General features: G+C 38.4%; 2 protein-coding genes across 7 annotated transcripts in view; one reads left to right on the top strand and one right to left on the bottom strand.

Moving 5' to 3' along the window:
• Positions 1–6,242, top strand: part of LOC117225184 (uncharacterized) — an 82,709-nt gene extending 76,467 nt beyond the window's left edge. For all 4 annotated transcript variants that reach the window (XM_076527240.1, XM_076527241.1, XM_076527243.1 and 1 more), the window contains 3 exons: positions 307–2,241; positions 5,202–5,400; positions 6,057–6,242. In XM_076527240.1, the coding sequence (XP_076383355.1) occupies positions 307–2,241; positions 5,202–5,400; positions 6,057–6,105 (2,183 nt within the window). In that variant the 3' untranslated portion in view covers positions 6,106–6,242. The remainder of the gene's footprint in view (positions 1–306; positions 2,242–5,201; positions 5,401–6,056) is intronic.
• Positions 6,243–6,300: 58 nt separating this feature from the next.
• Positions 6,301–19,781, bottom strand: part of LOC117225183 (uncharacterized) — a 154,575-nt gene continuing 141,094 nt past the window's right edge. For all 3 annotated transcript variants that reach the window (XM_033478515.2, XM_033478516.2, XM_076527239.1), the window contains 4 exons: positions 16,064–17,942; positions 13,253–13,812; positions 6,839–6,959; positions 6,301–6,709 (listed from right to left, as the gene is read on the bottom strand). In XM_033478515.2, coding sequence (XP_033334406.2) covers positions 6,673–6,709; positions 6,839–6,959; positions 13,253–13,812; positions 16,064–17,942 — 2,597 coding nt within the window. In that variant the 3' untranslated portion in view covers positions 6,301–6,672. The remainder of the gene's footprint in view (positions 6,710–6,838; positions 6,960–13,252; positions 13,813–16,063; positions 17,943–19,781) is intronic.

Genomic DNA, 19,781 nt, shown 5'->3' with positions numbered 1-19,781 from the left:
GCAAAATTCTTTTTCAACAAACGTGCATGAAATCGCAAATTGTACAGAACGGGGTTTTCAATCGTTTCAAATGAAAACAGATTTTAAATATCGTGCATCCCTACTTGCTTCTGTGCTGATATTGCAAATAGTTCCTAATTTTCTCAAAAATAAATAATAAGTAATTATACGCATTCGATAAAATTTACTTTGTATTTTGTACAAATATTTTTGTGTTCATACATTATTACGTTTATTCGAACATCAAATCGCGAATGTTTTTACGAAACCTAACGAACTATTAAAACCGAAACGTCTTTTTCGCAGATATGTCCCCAGTACGATGGGCTCGTCGTAAGTCGTCGAGCTCCGAGTCAGAAAGGAACTGTTACAACGTGCAAACGTCCAAAGTAACGACCGAGCGGAGTTCCACCAAGAAGGACAAGAAACGGATTCAAGAAGAAAGACGACGGATCTGTGAGAAAAGGAATCCCATCCTGGACCGGGTGATGAACACCAGACTGAGTTTCTTCAAGGATCGCGATTCCGACGACGACGAGGATCAGGAAGAGGAAGAGGATCCGGAGAAGTTACAATTCCGTTCAATGTGCGAACTGAGTCAGCACGGTTTAAGCAGAAACGAATTCCGACGGTCCGTCTGCGAGTCGGACTTGAAGGAGATCATAGAAGAAGAGAAAACCCAGGCGAAGAGAAAAAGGCGTTCGAAATCTCAGAGCAGGCTACCATACAGGAAGCACCAGGAAGAACGTTTCTCGTTCCTTGGATTTCGTCCCATGTCCGTTCCATCGTCGGCAGGATTATCAAAGAGGGATGTAATTGAGGAAAATGTCAGTCATCGGAACCGTAGGTGGCGGAAGAGCAAGGAGTTCGTTCAGGACCATAACAGCTCCGCGAGGCCCGCGGAAACGGAAGTTTCTGCGAGCACCGATGATCCGGCGTACAAAAATGGTTCCCAGTTCGACAGCATTACACCGTCCAGTTGCTTGGCTGCCAAGTTTCGAGCGATGCAGGACAGATACCTGAAAAGTTCTACGAACAAGTTGATCGCGAAAATTTACAAAAAGGACAGCAAAGATAGGGAAAGAAGACGTCTGAGAAGCTTCTCGTACGGTACTCTGCCTGGCCTTGAGGAACTTCGAACGAATCCGCTTTACGAGGAACAGGATCAGGACGACAACGACTCCGGGATACTGGATAACGATTCTGCAACCAGTTCGCTACTCGATGACAGATGTAGCAGCAGTGCTTCCGGCTTGTTGACCGGTCTCAACGATTCGTTACATTCTCCGCCGCAGCTACCGCCTAGGAAACCGTCGTCCTCCATCGCGGATGTCGAGAGGACGACGCGCCTGTTCTCGAGCCTGGACGTTTACTGCGGCAGGAACGAAGGCAGAGGTTGCAAGACGGACATATCCAGGCTGCACGAGCTCGAAGATTCTACGAATCAGCTGTGTCAAGCTGCGAACAGCGAGTTGATCGATCGGCGAGACAGAGATGACTCGACGCCACCCGACGGGAAAAACGTCGCGGGATCGGAGTCCAAAGAGTTCTCAGCTTCGGAGAACTGCCGGAGTGGCCAGTTACCCGTTATCAGAAACAGGCCATACGCTACCGAAACAATGGTCGTGAAGCTTTTCAGAGAGAGCTCCGATCAGTGCTTGGGTATTTTCATCGCGAAGACGGCAGAGTCGAGTCCTGGCTACCTCGTGGCCCACGTGGTGCCGAACGGTCTCGCCGATAAAGAAGGAACTTTGAGGATAGGGGATGAGATATTAATCGTGAACGGCAAGAGACTGCGAGGTCTCAATATGGCGAAAGCTAGACAAATCTTAGGAAGCGGCAGCGGGCCCGGGGAGGTTGACATCGTTGTTTCGAGGTATACCGCTTTGGACCAGTCGTCGAAGAAGCTCACGGAGAGCAGCGTTGATTACGAGAACGTTAACATGGAGAACGGACACGGGGTTATTGTCGATAACTCCTCGAAATCGCATTTCAAGAAACATCACACGAAACACCATCGTGACAGGCGGAACGAATCCAGCAAATCCATATCTTCGGAGAAATCGGTTCTGAACATGGACAACAGTGGATCGCAGAGTGTTTCTAACTTTTGCACTTTGCCGAGAAGACCGAGGAGTACATTGTCGACGTTCCTGACGGTCGTTTTTCAAAAAGGCCCGGGAAAGAAGTCATTGGGATTCACGATTGTAGGCGGAAGCGACAGTCCTAAAGGAAGCATCGGTGAGTCGGATAATGTTCAATCTGTTTTTATTCAATAATATTCATACAGTACCTAACGTAACCGTGATCTCAAGTTTTCGAGGATGCCAAAAAATGTCCTACTTATAGAGTAACAAAATTCCTCTGTAATGTTCAATATTGTTGGTACGTGTTCCGTAGTATGTGAAAAAAGATTATACGACTTTGTAATTTCTAATTCAACATATGTACACACGTAAATACAAAAATGCGGTATAAAAGTATTAATAATAATTATACAAAGTAAATTCTCCGGGAAAAATGATGTATGTATATATTTTCATGGTGAGAGCGTTCTCGAATTAAAATTATATCTTGCATAGAATGATAACCAAAGATGGTTCGACGGAAAGAATATCATTTTTTATCCTATCTCTATTCTTCACAAATTCATTTCTGCATTTACGTATTGATTACTTTTACTAATTTGTAGAACATATTTTTACTGAATTCTTGATTAATACATATGTATATATTTCCAGGAATTATGCGATATCTTAAATAGTTTTATGCCGTGCAAACTTTCAGTTTGTACTGATATATTAATTCTAGTATAATTAATATAGTTCATCACCGCGATCACTACATAGTTGCTACAAATGAGATCAGTTAACATTAACATACTAATCTCGGTAAAGCATTTAGGGTATTACTTACTATATAACTTCAATATAAATTTTTTTTTTTTATAGAAGCTTCAACATTTTCGTGTCAAGCATCGTTAACAGTAATGCGGTTATTCATTATTATAACATTACGTTGTGTTAAATTATTTAGCAAAGTAACACTACATACATACTTAATTAGTTCTAATATTGGGGTTCAGGTTAATTACTTACACTAATCCTTCAAAAAAGTTCAAAATCGTTTGTTCGCAATATCCTCTTAAAATAAATTACTCAACTTGTTCTTTAAAAAAGTCATCAGTCACGTACGTATGTATATGTAAATTAAGTTAATTTCCTATGCTACGGTTAAAATACGTTTTCTATAAAAATGTAATAATGATTTTTATGAAACTCCTCGAGTGTCTCTAAAGTGATCGAAAATAAACGACAAGAGACACTTGACAAAATGGTCACTTATAACAACATTGTTACAAATTTTGCATAGTTAACATTGCAATGTTTCGATATTCATTCTGGCATAGTCAACGCAATCGGACAGTAGTCAACAAATACAGGGATCTTCGACAATATTTTAGCAACAGCAAAATATAGAAGTACCCAAGTATTTAGTCAGTTAACAAGTTCTAACAAGTTATAACAGTTTTTAAGTTTTATGCTTCCTGCATAACAATGTGGATGCACATTGCAGCTCGCATTTCTTTTAAAATATCAAAAATCAGGAAGAATTCACCGATAAACTTAGAATAAGTTTCTACTCTTCAGGACTTGTTACATCAAACTAGACAATTAATCGCTTCAAAATGATCTAGAAAGAGGCTGTGTGCGTTCTTCTATTTACATGTAGAAGACAAACCGTGTAATAATTAATACTTTATTTATCGAGAGCCTCCTGAAAGGTTCTGATAATCCTAAACGAACTTGTTTATGTTACTGGACTGACTTGTTCATACACGATCGAAGTCGCTATTGCCATTGAACAATTTATTAAGACGTTCTTAACTGTAAGTTGAAGATTTTAAAAAATTATTCGGCAGACGATACTTTCGGGGGAGCGAAGAAAAGTGTCTGCCATTTATTCTTGGCTACTTCAAAGATACAGCAGAGTTTCATAAAAATCAACGACGAATACTATGCAGATGTTCGTTGTGAAACGGCGTTATCGAGTGTTAATCCTGTCGTCGCGAACTGCAGAACATCTTATCCTAGCGCGTTCCTCGCTCCTGGGGACGTGTGTTTGGAGAGGGTCGGTTCGCAAACAAGCAGAAATATCATCTCAAACGTGGCACCCGGTGCTGCTTAGAAATGGCAGCGGTTTCCTGCCATAACATTTACGCGCTTGCTCAACCGCTATACGCGTTGCCGATAAATTGCTTCTGCATGTATACAAGAGGTCTCGAGTTTTACGCGCTCGTTACGATGCCGCAGCGCCCGCAAACATAGCCAACCTCACCGCTGCGTTTCGACGCTACGGGCAACGTCGTAGACTACAGTCGCGGCTTTTCAATATTTTATTAAATCGGTGCAACCTCTCGATCGTTCTCTTGCAATCTGATATGAGAGTCTACTAATTTTTTCTTTAACGATTACTGGAGATCCATGAGTTAGAAATATATGGAACGTCGTTGATACAATAAAAACCTTAGTTATACACTAATATTTTGATCGCATAAAATTGGTCAATCGATAAATCAGCGGATGGAATTGTTACATTTTAATCCTTAACTGGTACAGTGACTTTTACTAAGTTCGCTAGTATACCGAGGTCATGACCGAGTCCAAACGAGAGGTGCACGAAAATGTGTCAATCTAATTCTATATAAAAGGCTGCATCGATATTATATTCTTGATTAATGTATTAAGGTGGAAAATAAATTTTTATTGCAGAACGAAATATGTATACAATGTTGGGATCATGAGTGACCCCAATGCACCAGTTAAGGGTCAATATAATTGCAGAACAAATGTTTGATGATATAAATAAAATGAATAGCCAAATAAATTGAACATGCTCGCGGTATCTTTCTGAAATTCATAGTTCATTTGAATTGAATCATTGAGAAAGAATTAAATTGGACTTCTGTAATTTTTCTGATTGTTTGTAACAGTCAGATTGTCGGCTAATATCGTGAAAAGTTCCTTGCAGTCTAATAAATACTTGTGAACGCTACCACGTTAGAAATCTGAGATATTGGATGTATAAACTATATGCGAAATTCGCGTATCAACAGTCTACCGTGTCTGCATATTAACTCTATTTTTATAAAATTTTGATATATTCTTTATCGTTGATCGAGTTCCGTTTCTCTGCTTTAGGTATCTTTATAAAGTCAGTATTGCCTGGCGGCCAAGCCGCAGAAGATGGCCGATTGCGAGCAGGTGACGAGATTTTGGCAGTAAATGGCCACGTCTGTCACGACTTAACCCATAGAAAGGCCGTCCAACTTTTTCGTAATACCAAAACTGGACCAGTTGCCTTACACCTATGCAGACGCGTGAAAAATAAGGAATTACAGTGAGTATAGTAACGTTTCAACGTAATCAATAAGCGATTATCTCTCGAGAACTTATAGCATAATGTTATGAATACTATGAACGTTTATTTAGCCTCAGTTATCCTCTGTTAACTATAGTGTTATCAGAATACATTTTAGTGAAACGAACGATTTGTATAGATTAATCTTCTTATAGTTATACTAGCCTTTAAATGGTCTACAAAATATGTATTTTCCTTGCTGATGAGATTTTACTATTTTTTGAGAAACTTTGAAAAAGCGAAATATAATTATCATGTTCGAAGATACGAGCTATGCGATAATCATAACTAACTATTGTTTGAAATATCGATTGTGCTTCTATTAATGTTGGAGCGATTTACATTCTCCGATCCTGTTTTATTATATGTTTAAACATACGTTGACGCGTTTCGCCTTAGACACGTAATTTAGTCCTTAAGGATATCTCTATTGCCTTAACCTTTGCTAAGACATCGTGATGCTTGTACTACGTATGATTACCTATAAAATGAGAATCTAATTTCATTTAAAATGTCTATTTCGTAGCGGGAAATTTACGACACTTTTTTATTTGTAAACATTAACGTATACAGTATCGGTTAAAAAAAAGAGGACCTAGGAATGAATATAAATATCTTGCAATGTTACATTTCAGGGCAACGAAGGCTAAATCGTGCGCAGACCTTTTACTCGTCGACACGTGAAGGATTATATTGTACAAGAAGAAATATTGTAAAAAGAAAACTCCGTAAATTTTGTAAAAAATGAATCTAGGACCTGTACATATTGTAAATTTTGTAAAGATTCTTCGTAATAAAATTATTATTTAACAATTGTTCAATGCGATGCCGTTGTTTATTGCGTAAAACACATTTGCAGAATAGATCCTTAAAAGCACCTTAAAAGTATGTCCTCTTTATTGTCCTCTATAATAAAAAATGATCGCATACAATGGATTCACGTTGCTTGAACGTAGTCGTATAAAATCTTACAGTAATAATAATAATAATATTAATAATAATAGTAATAATAATAATATTAATAATAATAATAGTAATAATAATAATATTAATAATAATAACCACATCATAATAAACTACGCAACTGCGACACCGCGATAAATAAATTAATTGAAACAAATATCAAAGATCGTAGATTCGTTCTGATAGACTAGAATCCTAAAACTTCGTACGGAGCGAACGGTAGATCGCTTAGAATTATAAATTGAAAGAGCACTTCCGGTGGGCAGTTTCGTCCATGTTGCCTACCTTTCAACATGCCGCAGATTTTTGTGTAGATTTTGGATACCTAAAACAGAATATATATTTTACTAAATCAAATTTGACGCAACATTTAATAAATTGAGAAGCGTATATTCGGCAAATGTCGCGTAAAACTCTTGTAAAACTATGTGCGCATACTAGTTCACATAAATACCTGTGTCTTCTCGTGACCTCTAGCTCAATAGGACCCTCCCTTACCGCCTTAAACAATTCGATAACTTCTTGGTGTGTATAACCACGCAGAACCTTCCCATTCAAACTTAATATTTCGTCACCTGAAACACAATGAAAAAAAGGTTGTATGAATATAATAGTTCTAAGCAAAAGTTCTATTTCTAACATTATTTGCGCGTTTGCAAATTTATCAATTACACATTATTCTCCGTTAATCTTTCCTTTCATTATTTAAGTTTTTGACACATTTTTTGCGGAATATATTCTTAGTACTTTTAAAAGTGACCAACCTTCTAATCCTACGACGTACATGATTTGGATTGAAATCTCCTGTTAGATTAACATTTTGCAATTTTTTCTATTTTCCTGTTTAAATTGATTATACCTCGTATGCCGAAACTTACAAAAATGTCTTTCCTTGTAAATAATAAGATACTGAATTTATTCGTTATGTAAAATGTAAAATATTGTATCATTTTCATGAAGCCGAAAATAAAAAAATTATTATTATTATTATTATTATTACAAAATTAATACTTTTCACTGTCTACGAAAAATGTTATTCATTACCGAAACAAATAACAAACACTTTAATCATAAATATCTATTAGAATCTATAAGTTTTCAATGTTTCAACTAAATCAATGACCCGAAAAACATGCTACCTTCTCGTCAGTAGCTACAGACTGGTTTTCAGGAAATACTCATTTTCACCGTTGCAATTTCCAACTAAAAATAAAAGAAGGAAAATGTGTGAATAAGTTCCGAAAACCCGTCGCCAGTTATCGTAACCACTAATTATTTGTTCTGAAAAGGTTCTTAACCCGTGACACGGTAGATTTATCGACACCGAACTCTCCAGAATCGTGTTGAAAGTATCTCTGAAAATGAGAAATCACTTACATGCTACGTCCTTGTATAATAAATACATATATTTATATACAAGGTGTTCGCGATAATTTGTACCGGCGTTTTTTTCGTAAAGGGTAAACATTAGGCAAAATGGACAATAACAATATGATAGTGCGTCTCAATTATTTATATTTTTAATATTTTTCGAGAAACAAAGGTTCCCTTCATTTTTTTAAATGGAACGCTACATATTTTTTTACATCATATGAATTCGTGCATTAAGACGAATTAAACCATGGGCTTTACTACGGTCTCCAGGTCATACAAGAGCAGAAATAAAAGAAATAAACTGAATGCTATATTTATTAATATGTGTAGTGATAAGATCATATATCGTATTCAATGTGACTTCCATTAGCAAGAATACATTTCTGAGTTCTGCTGACCACACTCCTGGTACTTTCTGTCAATATTGCACTAGACATGGATACACACGCTTCTTTTACCTTAGTTTATTATCCGTGAATGTTAGCAACTGGACAAATTGAATGCAGCGGTCAAGGAAAAGCGACCAGAATTGGTCAATCGTAAAGGTGTCATTCTCCACCAGGACAATGCTAGGCCGCACACGTCTTTGTCCACTCGGCAAAAATTGATGGATATTGGTTGGGAATTTTGATGTTACACCCACCATATAGCCCTGATCTCGCGCCATCGGATTACCACTTACTTCGATCCCTGGATAACTCCTTTCGTGGTAAAATTTTTAACGATGATAACGCTGTAAAATCTCACTTAACTCAGTTTTTGGCCGAAAACGATCAGACTTTCTACGAGCGTGGAATTTTCAAGTTGTCAGAGAGATGGCAAAAGGTCATCGAACAAAATGGAAAATATATTACAGATTAAACTTCGTTCCAAGTAAAAAAAATTTTTTATTTCATTGAACAAATCGGCAATTACTTAGTTGCCAACCCAATAGTTCAAGGAAACAATTAGAATATAGAAATTGTGGGTATGTCGTCTTATAGAAAGATGAGATTTATCTGAACCGACCAACCACTCGGATTTAGCGGCAAGAAGAAATGCATCTCGATCGCAGTCTTAACGTTGAGTCAAACGCGGACACGCGTGTCGCCTCGATTCCTATGCAATTTTTGCCAGGCTCCTGGCGCGGTAGGCGGCAACACGTTATATAGGCGGGCTTCACGCAAGACGTTTCGAGTTTCAACCGATCCTGACAGTTTTTACGAGCACGCGAATATCCGCGGTTTCCTCGAGCCACTGCACCCTGCCGCATGCTTGTATAACGGATTGTCGGTCGCTTCAATTGCATAAGCGCAAGGGCAACGCATCCTTTCTTAGCACTGAAATGGTCAAAGTTGTACATTCGCTCCGTTAATCCTCGTTGCACGCTTCGGCTGCAGTTTCGACGCAGTATCTTTTTCCTGGTCAGAGAATATATAAAACGACCTAAGTTTTAGTACAGATAGTTTTCGTGTAATAGATCCCTTCCGTGAGTTCACACGGTATTAATTTCGATTGGAATTATCCGCATAACAATTGCCTGACAGTTACAGTTTCCCGTAAAACTGTTCGTACACAAGAACGAAAGTTGTTCAATTTAATTTTATTAATATTTATGTCACGTCTTTTTTTTGGAACGCGTTTACACATAATAAAAGGATTTGCACCGTGTAATAAATATGTTTTATTTACTTTTTATTTACTCCTACACAGTTCTGATGACCAAGAAATGTTTCTTAATTATGTGTATACACATTCAGTGAGAAGTTACGTAAATACTAATAAAATTGAATTGAACAAATTCCGTTCTCATGTTACTAACCTCTTTTGCGTGCAACTATATGTCTTATACGTCATCCGATAGCTTTGGTTTTCTCTCGTTTTGCGATTGTTTACTTATTCGTTCCGTACCAGTAATAGATCGATTAATTTTTTCAAGACTATGGAGCGTCGAGTTAACAAGAGTTAACAAGAAGAAAAAAACCTCCGATATGTTTTGCTGCTCGATTAAACCGTGAACATTCGTTCTAGTTAACTTGACACTCCATCGTTTAACAGGTTCCATGCCGAGCCGTTTTTGCTCGGTTTTTTTTCATTTAGGCCATTTGACGTTTCGACCGAAGATTGATATGTTACATGTTATTATTCATTATTTTATTAAATATACATGTATAAATAAATATACATGTATATATATATACATGTATACGCGATCTTTTACTACCGAGAGACATTACGTGACTGACACGCGTGTTGTCCGTTTGCGGACGTCTAATACCAATACATGAACACAAGGAGGCATACATGCGTGTTTGCTCGTTTCGTCCGTTCAATGTTCTTCAAAGAATATATTTAAATGAACTGGTTAACTAGGATTTTTGGAATACGAAAGAATGACTTGATTTACGCTATGCTATTATAAATTGTAACTTTTCAGCTTTTATGTCATTAATAGTTTATTTATAATTTTTTAATAAAACATTAAGTACGATCACTGGCAACAGAATAAATTAAACTGATCACGTTGCGTGATTCATCCTGCATATATGTACTTGTTACAGATTAATGTAATTAACTTTGAAATAAATTTAAGACATTATAACAATTTCTAATCGACTTTTCAAATTTATTTAATTTTCTGTGAGTGTCCTAATGCTTTTGGAGGGGATGTCAATGACGACATATAAGAAACAAAAAATGTCTCGTTCTACCTGAGATATTATTAAGGACGAAGAAATGCTAATTAAATCATCTGTGAAAAAAGTCGTAGTGAAAATGGTTAATCGAACTACTTTGATTTTATGCGAATTATCGAAGTTTATGTTGAACACACAACGTGTTAAAACTCGCAAAAAGATAAGGAAAATCGCGTTCTTTCGAACAGGAAGAAACAACCGGGATTCTAGCGTTAGAATGAATGTTACGTGTGTAACCTTAAATTTCGAACAATCGGGAAGTCCTATATGACGAAAAGTTATGCAAACAGTGATTGTTGACAGAGAGCTGTGCAAACGGTAAAAGGGATCACATTGGCGAAGCTGACAAGTTGGCAAGAGACCTTCTGTGCCGCATGAGCTGTTAAGGAGCCATGGGATGTTGTAAAATAGAGGGAGGAGAACGAGAAACGAAAGAACGAAAGGAAGCAAAAGGGTGAGCTGTTTACAAATGCACACGATGCGAAATGTTGGATTAAAGATTCGAAATGTGTTCGAGGCGTTCGCTATGCGAATGCACGAGCAGCGACGACGCGTACGTGACACATTGACACCATCCTCCTCTTCTTTCTCTATTTCTTTGCTACGCGAATTCGCGCGCGCGCTATATTTTGATCCTGAAACGGTGAGCTATGTCGATAAAGCGAAATCCTTGCATGATCCGGACAAGAAATCCCCGATGGATTGCGTCACGTTAAGAAAGGAATGGTGACACGAGAGATTACGTTCTAGATACGTAAGGCTTTAGAAGGAGCAGCGGAGGTCATCGAGAGATCCTAGTGCGATCATCTAGGCTCAGGTGCATCGATTATTTGTATTGCATCTGGGCTATTTTCATGTGCTTGTGTACAGCGCTAAGGAATTCTACTGTGCTCGGTAGATTCATTAGGTTCGCGCTATACAGGGAACGAATACCACAAGGTTAATCTTAGAGTGATGACGTATGTCAAATTGACTACTAACACTAGTAGTGATGTACACCCCCATACAAAAGTATTAAGATGCATGCTTATTTGGTATAAGCTGTAATATTTCATTCGATTTACATAATGTATGCAAGTCTGCAACGTGGCATCACATTGACGGAAGTACATATTAAATTATAAGTGTTCACTATTTATTGCATTTTGATCATTGAACATGTATTCTGAGTTCATTTGGTACTCTTCGCTCGGTACGGCACGCATCGATTCCAGACATAGTTTCATAATACGTGGAACATACTATGAAATGCAACCCGAAAAACTACTAAAACAGATGCCAACATTAGTCCAAGAAGTCATTAAAAAATGCGGTAGATATATCAACGAAAAGAACATTTAATGTTCTTTTATAAAAGTCACGTTATTTTTCTTATAACGTAAAATAAATATATATGTGCTGGTTATAGTATAGTATAATTAAATTTGGAATAAATTTCAAAAATTATAACAATTTCTTATCGGGTTTTCATATTCATTGATTTTTTTCCTAATACGTTTCAAGAAAGGTATACGTCAAATTGACGTTGTATCAATAATGGTGACATGGTGTCAAATCGACGTTGTATCAATAATGGTGACATAACGTCAAATTGACTATGCATCAATTAATGGTGATTTGCCGTCAAATTAACATCGCATCGCTAATGGTGCCGCTATTGACATGGGGTCAGTTTAACGTCAAGTCACTATCAATTGATAGGCAGACAATTTGACATCGTGTCATCATTGTTGATACGGAGTCAATTTGACATCAAGTCACTGTTACTGATACCGAGTCAATTTGACACGACGTTACCACTAATGACAAACCGTGATCATCGCTTGAGGGACACAATCCCTGCATCGATACTACACAGTGTGACAATTAATTTTTAAAACCGACACCATATCTCAGCAAGTAGTGGCGACATCTGCTAAGCGTTAACATCCTTAGAAAGGTCAATCATTTGACTGTCTAACGCATCTATGTTCATGCCAATCGAATGATAAATGACAAAGTTATGACAGTTATTTCTCACCAAACCTTTAATCGATGTTGAAATTGTGTCACGGAACAAAAAGCGGTTATTAAAAGAAAGTGCATCAGAAACATTCCGGTTGATACAGCAAATGTATGACGATGCTTGTTTAAGTCCAATACTACAAAATGAGCTGAATCATCCATTTGAATCCCTTTCGAATTGCTGTAACAAGTATATTGAATCAAGAGGAGATTATTCTGAATAAAACAAACCATGAGATTTTGTGTACTTTGTTTCTGTCGTGTTTTATTGGTTCGGTCTTAAAAACGAGTTATCACACTGTGTATAAGACACTGCACGCACACAATCGTACCGATTTATCTTATGGAAAATAATTTGTGCTAACGCCATATACAATAATTATCACAACAGAAAAGCCCGTTGACTATAGAATTAATTCACACCGATACTATCAATTTTGGGCTAAAAAGATATAACCCCTTAAATCTAACAAACAGATTCACCGCGTAAATCTAATATTATTCTAAACATAATGACGATCACGTACAAATTATTATACTACAACGTACAACGATCTAATGTGGTCATATAAGTTATTCCTCATTTCAGAGTAAGTCGTCAATAAATAAGAAAAGATAAATAAAAAAAATGTTTCATGTTATATATTCTAAGGAACTTGTTCCGCTATACCCTCCGCGAATGGTGATATTGCTGTATTCACCCCCCCCCCCCCCCGGGAAACTATTGTGATCCCGGGGGAACAAGTATTGAAAAATAAACATATTCTTATTAAATTGTTCTACGTTCGAATAAAAATAGCAATTGGTAACCGTACCTTGAAATAGTGATTTCGAGACGTCGGCTTGACCTCCGGGGAAAACCCTTCTGACAAAAATCCCCATTTCACCACGGGGACTGTCCCTGCCTCCAACGACGCTGAAACCCAAGCTAGGTTTTCCATAACCTTTCTCAAATTTTGCGATATGCCTCGTCAAGTAATGCTGCGGTTCCGTTGTCGATTCGAGACCGTTCTCTGCGCTCTTTCGTTCCTTGGTCAAACAAGAAAGGGGTAGAAAATCTGGCCTCTTCGTTAACTGGACGTTTTCCTCGGTGGTCTTGCCGGACTTTTCCGACTGTGCACCTTGTTTCGTTTGACCGTCGATCAACGACAGGCTGGAGAGATTCTTAGCGTTTTCCAGGTATTCGTATTCCCCGAGCAATGTTGGCGGACTGACGTACACCTGCGGCACTGTCTCCTCGTAGGCGGTAATTAAACGTATCTTGTTACCGGTAAAGGATTTCAAGAAATCTTGGACCTCCTCTAGGCTCTCCAGAGTTCTGAGCTCCTTGCCCTCGACCTCGACGATCTCGTCACCGAGTCTCAGTCTACCGTCCCTACAAAGGTCACATTTTGCCTTGGTTAGTGTGTGTAGCAGACCCGGTTGAAAAAAATAACATGTTATGTTATCTCGTAATTATTTTTATGCTTGCGATCACTTTGCAATCACTGTTTGAAATATTATTTTAAATAATGTGTGTTACCTTATTTTAGAATTATTTCAAATAATTATTGAAAATAATCGCAAAATTCCTGTTAGAAATTGTATGCTGATCTAATTATCAGCTCGGAGAAATGTTTATACAGACATACTCATTGACGATCAAAGATCGATCTAATTATGCCAAATGATTATCCACCACTCTCTTCTCTATTTTTCGCACCAGTAGAAGGAATATTTTCTTTCGTGGTGATATTAGATGGAACAAGAGGGAAACTCTTTAAGATGAGCTTTCTGAAGAAAGGGATTTTTTTGTTCGAAGCAAATTCCTGTAGATTTTTTAAAATAAAATTTTGTTGTTGTATATTAATTGAAGATTATATCTTTATGGAAGAGTTCTTTGTTTTTTTCTGTTACATATTATTTTGAGGATCATTTCTTTCGTTATCTTCAAATATTAAAAAATTACGAAATAATTCATTATCTGAAGTTGCTAAAATGTTGTGCGCAGATAAGAATAATAAGAAAGTATAAGAAAGTTGACATATAATTCAGCATCAAGAAAAGTTTCAACTATTCTATAAATTATACGTTCAATTTCGATATTGAATAATGTTTAAGTGTACAATTTGACTAATACAAATAAAATTCAATATGTAAGATATATAGAACCATAAATACGATACAAATTATATATTATTATATTATATTTAATATATTTAATATTATACTTTTAATACTAATTTCAATATTTCTAAGAAGCTGGAGTTGCTATTACCAAGTCATTTTGGAATTAGACCCGTATTATTATACACATCATATAATATTCAGTTCAATTAATGAATAAAGCATGCGGAACTCATAAAATTATCACCTGGAAGTACCGGCGTCATTAATGAGGCGTGACCTACTCTGTCGTCATGCTACGCCCGAGCACAGCATAGACGTGAATACAGAATATCATTTGAAGAATACTGACTTTTAATATTAAATCTACCACCCTAGGTCAAATGACTAATATCAAATTTTTTTATTTTATAATTATTGAAATTGGAAGTGATTCATTTCTTAATCAGACACATATTGATCTAAATATTGCACAAAGAACTCGGTAAATTCAATCCGGTTATTTGTATTAGGTTGTGTCATATGAATCCCTCACAAATCGTAGAGAAATCTTTGGTATTCTTTTTAAAAACGAATATTTCTGATTGAAACTCTAAACGCAAGAAATGTGGAAGAATGTGTCCAACCGAATGCCGCATATTTTGGCTAATAAAATATTCATTTAATTTCAAAAACGACCCTTACACGACCTAATATGAAACAACACAGTTTTAGTGCTCGCTAGATTTGGGGATAAGGTTGCGCAAAATAATGTTTGTGACGATACATTTTATCATTAGTGCTATTACATATTATTAACTGTGTAATACATGCAATTTATAATGGACAGATCGACTTCAATCTAAATTTACGAATTTGATGATGTCGTCAAAATTTATTAAAGCATTTGATTTGCGATATTTTCAATTTTTTCGTAATTGAAGATGTTTGGCTTGGAAATTCATGCTTACTTCGATAAATCTTGATAAGAATTAGCATTTCCAGTTGGCATCGCGCGAAAACAGTCTTTTCGAAAATTTTTGACAGCAATTTTGCAATATTTTTAATTTTTCTTAAAAAGTCGACATCGGACAGAGTGACCCATTTAAGTTGAGATTGTAAAAAATCTCGTAGACACGCGATATGAAAAAGACGAACTGATACATGTGCTTTAGTATCTCGAGTGGGGAGTCAAATGGCGCTACTAATTTTTTAATGCGTGGGCGTTTTCAAGTCCTACGGTGTTTATAAAACCGCATACATAAGGTACACATAGACTTAAGTATACGTAGACATCTTTGGAAACTGCACTATGCTTTTATGCTTATTATGCGAAATGATATAATAATTAATATGAAGATACAAAAGAAAGCAAAATTTTAATAATTATAACGAATCAACGTCGATAAGTTCGAAGAAGTGTGAAGAAGTTTGCATAACGATTTGTAGTCTATTCATACTAAATTGTACATATTTCACTGTTCGCATGGGCTACTTGTTTCCTAAAAACATTCAAATATTTGAAAAAGAATTTTTCCTACCTGTGCGCTATACCGTCGCTCTCCAGCTGCACGACGATGTACCGAAGTTCCCCTAATCTCTGTTGGGCCAACCGAATCCCCAAGCTCTCTTTCGGATCCCTTTTGTGCAACTGCACCAGACGACATCGTCGGACCCTCTTCGGCGGTTGAATGATGTCGCTGAGGAACCTAGACTTATCTTGCTGCAGTCTCATACGATGCGGTGAAATATCGAGGGATTTCGGGGGAGAGCTCTGCAAACTATTTAATCCGTTTCTATAGGCGGGGAACTGAGAATTCATCGCGGCGTCGTCGTACGTTTGATGAATGCTGGGTAGCAGCCTGCCAGAGTTGCTCTGATGCCACCTGAATCCGTCGATGCCATCGGCCAGCTCGGAATTCCCCTCTCTAACGGAATCGGCCTCGGAGTTTTCCTTCGTCCTGGACTCGTGGTTGTTTTCCTGGTCTTGGCACTCGCTCGGCGTGGAACTTCTTATAGGCTTCTCCAGCTCGGAGTCCACCACGCTGCTGGTATCCGAGCTATCCGTGCACTTCAGGCTCAGCCCCTCGTTCTCCGAAGCGGCGGCGGATTCTCCTCTAGGTCCGTCGCTGTCGTACCCCGATTCATTCGAGCTCACATAGTGAGAGGAGAGTCTCTGCTCGCCGCTCGGCGCCGAATTTCTTCTATGGTTTCGAAGCGTGGGCACCATATCCAGATCCACGTTCAACGACGACGTTTCGGAAAACCTGGACTCGTTGATCTTCCCTACGAAGTCGATCCTGTCCTGATTGGGATCGGGCTGATGGATATTCCCTCGAAGAGACATCGGGCTGCTGTCGTACGAGCTGTAGCAACCCATGTCTTCCTGCTGGAAGTGGTCGTCGATCCTCTCTAACTGGCTCGGATTTAGACCGAACCTGTCTTGTTCGCACCTGCTCGAATTCTTCCGTAATTCCGTGTACGCGTTGAATCCGGTCTTAGGCGCCGAGGATTCTTGGGGCTGAGATTTACTCGGATTCCCTCGCGGAAAGTTCCCGGTTCTCGAACGCCGTCTACCCAATGTTGTTGTGCCGGTGTACGTGTCCTCTATCTTCAATGTAGGGAAATGCTCCTCGGAGGCGGTCTTGAATAATCGTTCGTCCTTCGACGCGAACGTGCTGTGGCGTTCTTCGGGCAGGACGGAGAGTTTCGATCGTAGAAAAGCGTACGGAAAGCTGGACTTCTTCGCCTCTTTGAAGTCGCAGCTGTTGCTCTTCCTCATCGGCGATTCGTTTCTCGTGTGTTCGAAGTCGCACGAACTGAAGCTCGTCACCGACGGGTTTCCAAGGGGATAGAGGGACGCGGTGGTGTCGGTCAAATGGTCGTCGAACGCGTCGACGTTCTGACGGGCTAGATCGTCGCAGGACACTGTCTTGTCCTTGCGGCTGGATATCTGGAGATCAATCCCTTCCGAAGGATCGTCGCCTTTCACGTAGGTCGGACTGGTGTTCAGCTGACTCGTGCTGCAGCTTCTGAACAGATTTTCCTTCTCGGAAGTTTTCAGTCTGTCGTCAACATTTTGCGAACGCCTGCTACTTTTCGCCGAGTTCAGCATCCCCGTGGAACCCATGCGGATGAAAAAAGATTTGAAAGGGGACGGTGATCTATGAAACGTGCTCGGTATTCTCTTCTCTTGTTTAGTCTCTAGCTTGAAATCTGGCAATGATTGGTCCATTTTCGATGTTACGTGACGGTTGTTGTTGTTGTTGTTGTTGTTGTTGTTACTGATGGTGCAGTTGTTGTTGTTGCTCCCGCTATCGGATCGTTCCGATATAGAGCAAATCGTTTCACGGGAACCAGCCCGCCGGAATGAATCTATCTTTTTACTCATCCTGCGCCCCCAAACTCCAAAACTCGAGCCTGAAAGAAACAGAACAATTTGCCGAGTTTTAATACTTGTTGTCAAATATAATATCTAGGCAGCGGAACTCTGCGTAAAATCAGGATTGTCTACTTCCATTGCCGGAGATACTAAATAAATACAAATTTATTCTCTCTTTTAATAATTTTCAGAGGTCGATCATGGTGTAACAATATTCTGAGATTCTCCCAGTATCACCACAGTTCTGTATTTCGCTTATTCATTTTTGTCATAAATTCACAAAATCCGCAGCCTAATGATAACATAGTTATAATTACTTTCAGGCTGCACAAGCAGTAGAAACACTAGTTGAAACTAGTGCGTTGATTTTGTTCATTTATTTTAAAACCATTTCATTGTTTTAAGTTGCACCTACTCACTTTTCTCATAAATCTATAAAATTCGCAGTCTACTGATTACACTAATCAGATGCTGATGTAATACTTGTGCGAGGAAAATAATGAACAATAAAATGATATAAAATTATACGCTAACATGTGTAATTTTTATAACTCAAGGAAATGAAAATATGTGGTGCAGACCGCATCAAATAAATTTTTGACAGACAATTGAAATTTCCATTGGCATATTTTTCTAAATGATAGCGGATTTCAGTCGTTCGTGTAGTAAATCACTTCATATAAAGTTTCTACGGACGATGCATTCGCGACGTAACAGACCTTTTCTTTGATTATCGTTTGTTTTCCAAGAAATTATAACCCTGAAAATATTTCGGTAACAGATATTTCTAAAATATATCACCGAAATTCATTTTGAAAGATAGTATATTCGAAAAATGTTCGAAAAATTAACATTCGAACAACGGACTCAGGGTCTATTCGGATCCAGACTGGAAAAATTACTATTCCGTAAAATATTACTATTCGATGAAGTATCATTTTCTTATATTTATATTCCTTTATTTAATAATTATATTTAATATTTATATTTCTTGTATTATAATGAAATATTTATTTCAGAATAGTATTTCTCAATGTGTTACTATTAATAGTATTTACCAAATTCTGTATTACACGAGAAGATAAAAATATTTATAGTCTATTTACTAATTCATACACACACAAAAATCTATCTTTCCCCAACCCTGAGTAAACGTGACGTGTGCTGATTCGTTCGCGCTGATTTCAATTTTCCATTTTTCCCCGGCCCTGTCTAACAGTAAATCGATGAAAAGAGGGAGGCTCGGAAGATTTCCCGGAATCCAGTCCAGCCCGCGATGCCGGGCCTTCAGCTGTGCGCGTTCCAATAAAGGGCCACAAGAAGAGTCGGTGGATGAGATACCGGGCCATCTCGTAGTACGAAAAACCACCCGGCGGCATCCTCGTCCGCGGTCGACATATGGTCGCCCCCAGGAACGACAACGAGGAACTCGAGTAACAGACTCGAGCTGGTTCCGCGTATTTTGGGACTACTTTTTCGAGGTGTCACCCCGGTTAACGGGGCCGGGGCCGAGGCCATTCCCTCTTATACGATGCCAAGCGATTGTCAGGCTGCTCAGGTATCGGGTACACGTGTTTCGCGATAATGCACGCGGTAGTATGTACGACAGGCCGACTACCAGCTTGCGATAGGGCTTCGTTAACGCGACAGATTATGTCAATCCACGCGAACAGCGAACAGCGAACAGAGAAGTTCGCGTGATCGTTTAGACACGGCCCGTGACGAAAACTATGCTGCAAATGGAACCAGCGATTTATCTCGGGAAAATGAGTTTGAATCTCGTTAGAGATCTTAAATCTACTTCGGCGCAGTGTTTTTCCTGCCGACTGAACGACGTGTACGATGATTTATTAGGTTACTTGGAAGTTGAAACGTTT

The sequence above is a fragment of the Megalopta genalis genome, chromosome 17, assembly GCF_051020955.1.
Source record: "Megalopta genalis isolate 19385.01 chromosome 17, iyMegGena1_principal, whole genome shotgun sequence".
Lineage (NCBI taxonomy): Eukaryota > Metazoa > Arthropoda > Insecta > Hymenoptera > Halictidae > Megalopta > Megalopta genalis.
The sequence above is the reverse complement of the archived record's forward strand: the minus strand, read 5'-3'. Positions and strand labels throughout refer to the sequence as shown.